Source organism: Helianthus annuus, chromosome 11 (genome assembly GCF_002127325.2).
Source record: "Helianthus annuus cultivar XRQ/B chromosome 11, HanXRQr2.0-SUNRISE, whole genome shotgun sequence".
NCBI classification, from domain to species: Eukaryota; Viridiplantae; Streptophyta; class Magnoliopsida; order Asterales; family Asteraceae; genus Helianthus; species Helianthus annuus.
This window is the reverse complement of record NC_035443.2, coordinates 5,768,142-5,771,003: the sequence shown is the minus strand read 5'-3', so window position 1 is coordinate 5,771,003 and position 2,862 is coordinate 5,768,142. Positions and strand designations below refer to the sequence as shown.

Genomic DNA, 2,862 nt, shown 5'->3' with positions numbered 1-2,862 from the left:
CGTTTTGTATTTGTTGGATGAAACAAAGGGTCTAAACGTGATGGTGAGATGCAATAAAGCCTATTGAGATTGGTTGGCTTTATATCAATTTTTCTTTTTGTTTTGGGCTATAAAACTCTGTTGGTTGTTAAAAAAAAGTGGAAATTATGGTTCATCACACTTCATACATTCGTTGTTTAATAAAATGTCGTATGTAAAATTTCTAAAAACTACCCGTGTTTTTACACGGGTTCAATTTGTTTTTGAAGGTTATTCTTTCCGATGCCAATGTTCCGGGTGAAGGGGAACATAAGATAATGTCCTACATTCGTCTTCAAAGGAATCTTCCTGGTTTTGATCCAAACGCCCATCATTGCTTATATGGTTTGGTATAGTTTACCCTTTAGTCCTTCACTCATTTCTATTCTTTATGTTTGAATATTTAGTTTGCCCCATAAGTTATATTTCTTGCTTCTTTTGTATTTATAATTGATTCGTACTATAGGATGCGGATTTGATTATGTTAGCTTTGGCTACCCACGAAGTTCATTTTTCAATACTTAGAGAGGTAGTCTATAGTAGTTTATATTATTAATGTGCAAAGAACATTTAATTTATATTCTATTATTTTGATGTTTCAGGTTGTATATACTCCTGGACAACAAGATAAATGTTTTATTTGTGGTCAAGTAGGCCATTTAGCGGTCGCTTGTGAAGGAAAGGCAAAGCGGAAGGCATGTTAATTCGACGATAAAGGCGACTGTGTGCCTAAGAAGCCATACCAAGTAGCTTATTGTTTTCATTTCTTAAAAAGCTGTTTATTTTATAGATAACTATGGTTCTCCAACTGAATGATACCATAATGTTAACTTTGACCAAGAGTTTTGTTTGAAAAAAATTGTAACTCAATATATTTCTTAGTAAGGTTTGCCAAACATGGGTCTTAGTATGAAGAGATATGAGGTTATAAATCATACAAAAAAATACTTTTATACATATAGATTTTTTTAACACAACCCATAACCCGTGAAGCTCACGGGTATATAACCTAGTTATTAGAGATATATAAAAAGTTATTGCTTTTAAAATATGATTTGAAAATGAACGACCTAAAAACACACAATCCAAATCATCCTTTGCACGAGCATAAGCCGGCGTCTACCCCTGTAACACCTCTACTTGAATATTTCCGGATAGAGGTATGAATTTATGTATCTGATGGTATCTCAAGACGAGTAAAGACTGAAATTAATTGTTAACTTAAAGAAGTTATTAAAGTTATATATTAATCTTTTCTTTTTGAGTTGGGGGTCTCACTTGAAGCAACCTCTCTATTCTTACGGAGTAGAGGTAAGACTGTCTATATCTTATCCTCATCAGACCTTAACTTTGTTATTAGTGTGATTTACTGAGTATGATGATGATATTAATCTTTTCTTTTACGTGAGGCAAAGTTACTTATCAATCCCTTTATTAAATTAAAATCACATGTCCCTACATTCATGTGCCAGTCGTCATTCATCATACAACTAGTGTGGTGCTCTTGTTTGGGGTTTCCATTGCTCATGGGTCCGGGCCCAAAATGTATTATTGGCTCTTTGGCTTACTGTGATCATGCTTACATCAAGATGTGCGAACAACATTAATATATACATAATCAGCACGTTTTTAAACCCTAAAGAGAGAAGAAACTGCATAGGAAGTCCAGCCCGCAGGAACAGGGAAAGCTGCTTTTACACGTGGGTCTACATGAATAAACAACAATAACAAAAATAAACAAAGTCTATAGCTGGCATTAAACAAACATAATATTCACGAACTAAACAACACTTTCTTCTTTTCAAAGGTAAACCCTTCACCAACTTCATCAGTTTGGTTACAATCTGATCTTTTTGGCTAAGTAATTGATCATCAGACTCCCCTCAGTTCGGTGCTTGGTGCTTCTTGACTTAAGTTTAAGGAGTCTTAATAGTAGAAGTTAACGAGTTTCTTAAATTGTTCGATCTACCAACTAAGGGATATATTCTGGATCTAATAGAGCCTGAAAATCATTGCAGGCTAGTTGAGCATATTAAGAACTAAATGGCCCAAGATCTGTCGTCAATGTGGTTATCGGAACTGGTAAGTAACACAGACACAATGCTTATTATAACTTTACTTGGAAATTAAGCAAACAATGTAGTACTGATAATACTTAGTTTTTGTGGGATTTGGATATTGCAGGAAATGGAAAATCAAGGGTTCATGAATCAAGATGATATGAGCGAATGTTTTACTGATAGATCTATCCAGACTCTAACTAGATTTGAAGAACAGACTGAAATGAATCCGCTTAGTTGTGATAACAAGGCTAGTAGCATTAACACAATGTGTCAAACTCAAAAGACTGTGGCTGCTACTAGTCTTTCATCATCCAACACTTTCACTATATCTTTTGGAAAACAAAACACTAAACACGTCCCCCCGTTTGATGACTCAATCGGTGTTGAAATTTCTGGTACATGTACAGGAAAGGTTCAGACCATGGCCAGGACTCCAGTTAAGGTTCAAGATCATGTGTTGGCGGAGAGGAAGAGAAGAGAAAAGTTAAACCGGCAGTTGATATCTTTGTCTTCCCTCCTTCCTAACCTTAGAAAGGTAATATTAGTTTCTTGTTTTGATTAATCATTGCACTCATCATGTTTAATTACTAGATTTTTTTTTGTGTATCAGTAAGTAGTAAGTAGTTGGTTTAGGAACAAGCCTAGTAATTCTAGATGATTTTTAAACTTTTTGTACTTCTAGACGCTATCTATATAAGCGAACTCACTAAACTTGGGAGCAAGAACTCCATAAAGCGTGAAGAAAATTCTACGGAAAGTAATGTTGTTTGTGATATCAAAA

General features: G+C 34.6%; 1 protein-coding gene and 1 long non-coding RNA gene across 2 annotated transcripts; both read left to right on the top strand.

Moving 5' to 3' along the window:
* The first annotated feature begins 251 nt into the window (after positions 1 to 251).
* On the top strand, positions 252 to 656 carry LOC110891678. The gene is made up of 3 exons (XR_002565475.2): positions 252 to 368; positions 485 to 547; positions 621 to 656. It is a non-coding gene; the product is annotated as an uncharacterized LOC110891678 (long non-coding RNA).
* A 1,405-nt stretch (positions 657 to 2,061) lies between these two features.
* Positions 2,062 to 2,643, top strand: LOC110887629 (transcription factor NAI1). Its single transcript, XM_022135207.2, has 2 exons — positions 2,062 to 2,100; positions 2,203 to 2,643. Exons 1-2 carry the CDS (start codon positions 2,062 to 2,064, stop codon positions 2,641 to 2,643), a joined length of 480 nt encoding a protein of 159 aa, XP_021990899.2.
* Positions 2,644 to 2,862: the final 219 nt, after the last annotated feature.

Coding starts and splice junctions, on each gene's coding strand:
- LOC110887629 (XM_022135207.2), top strand. CDS start 2,062: ATGGCCCAAGATCTGTCGTCAATGTGGTTATCGGAACTG. Junction 2,101..2,202: donor CAATGTGGTTATCGGAACTG/GTAAGTAACACA, acceptor TGGATATTGCAG/GAAATGGAAAATCAAGGGTT.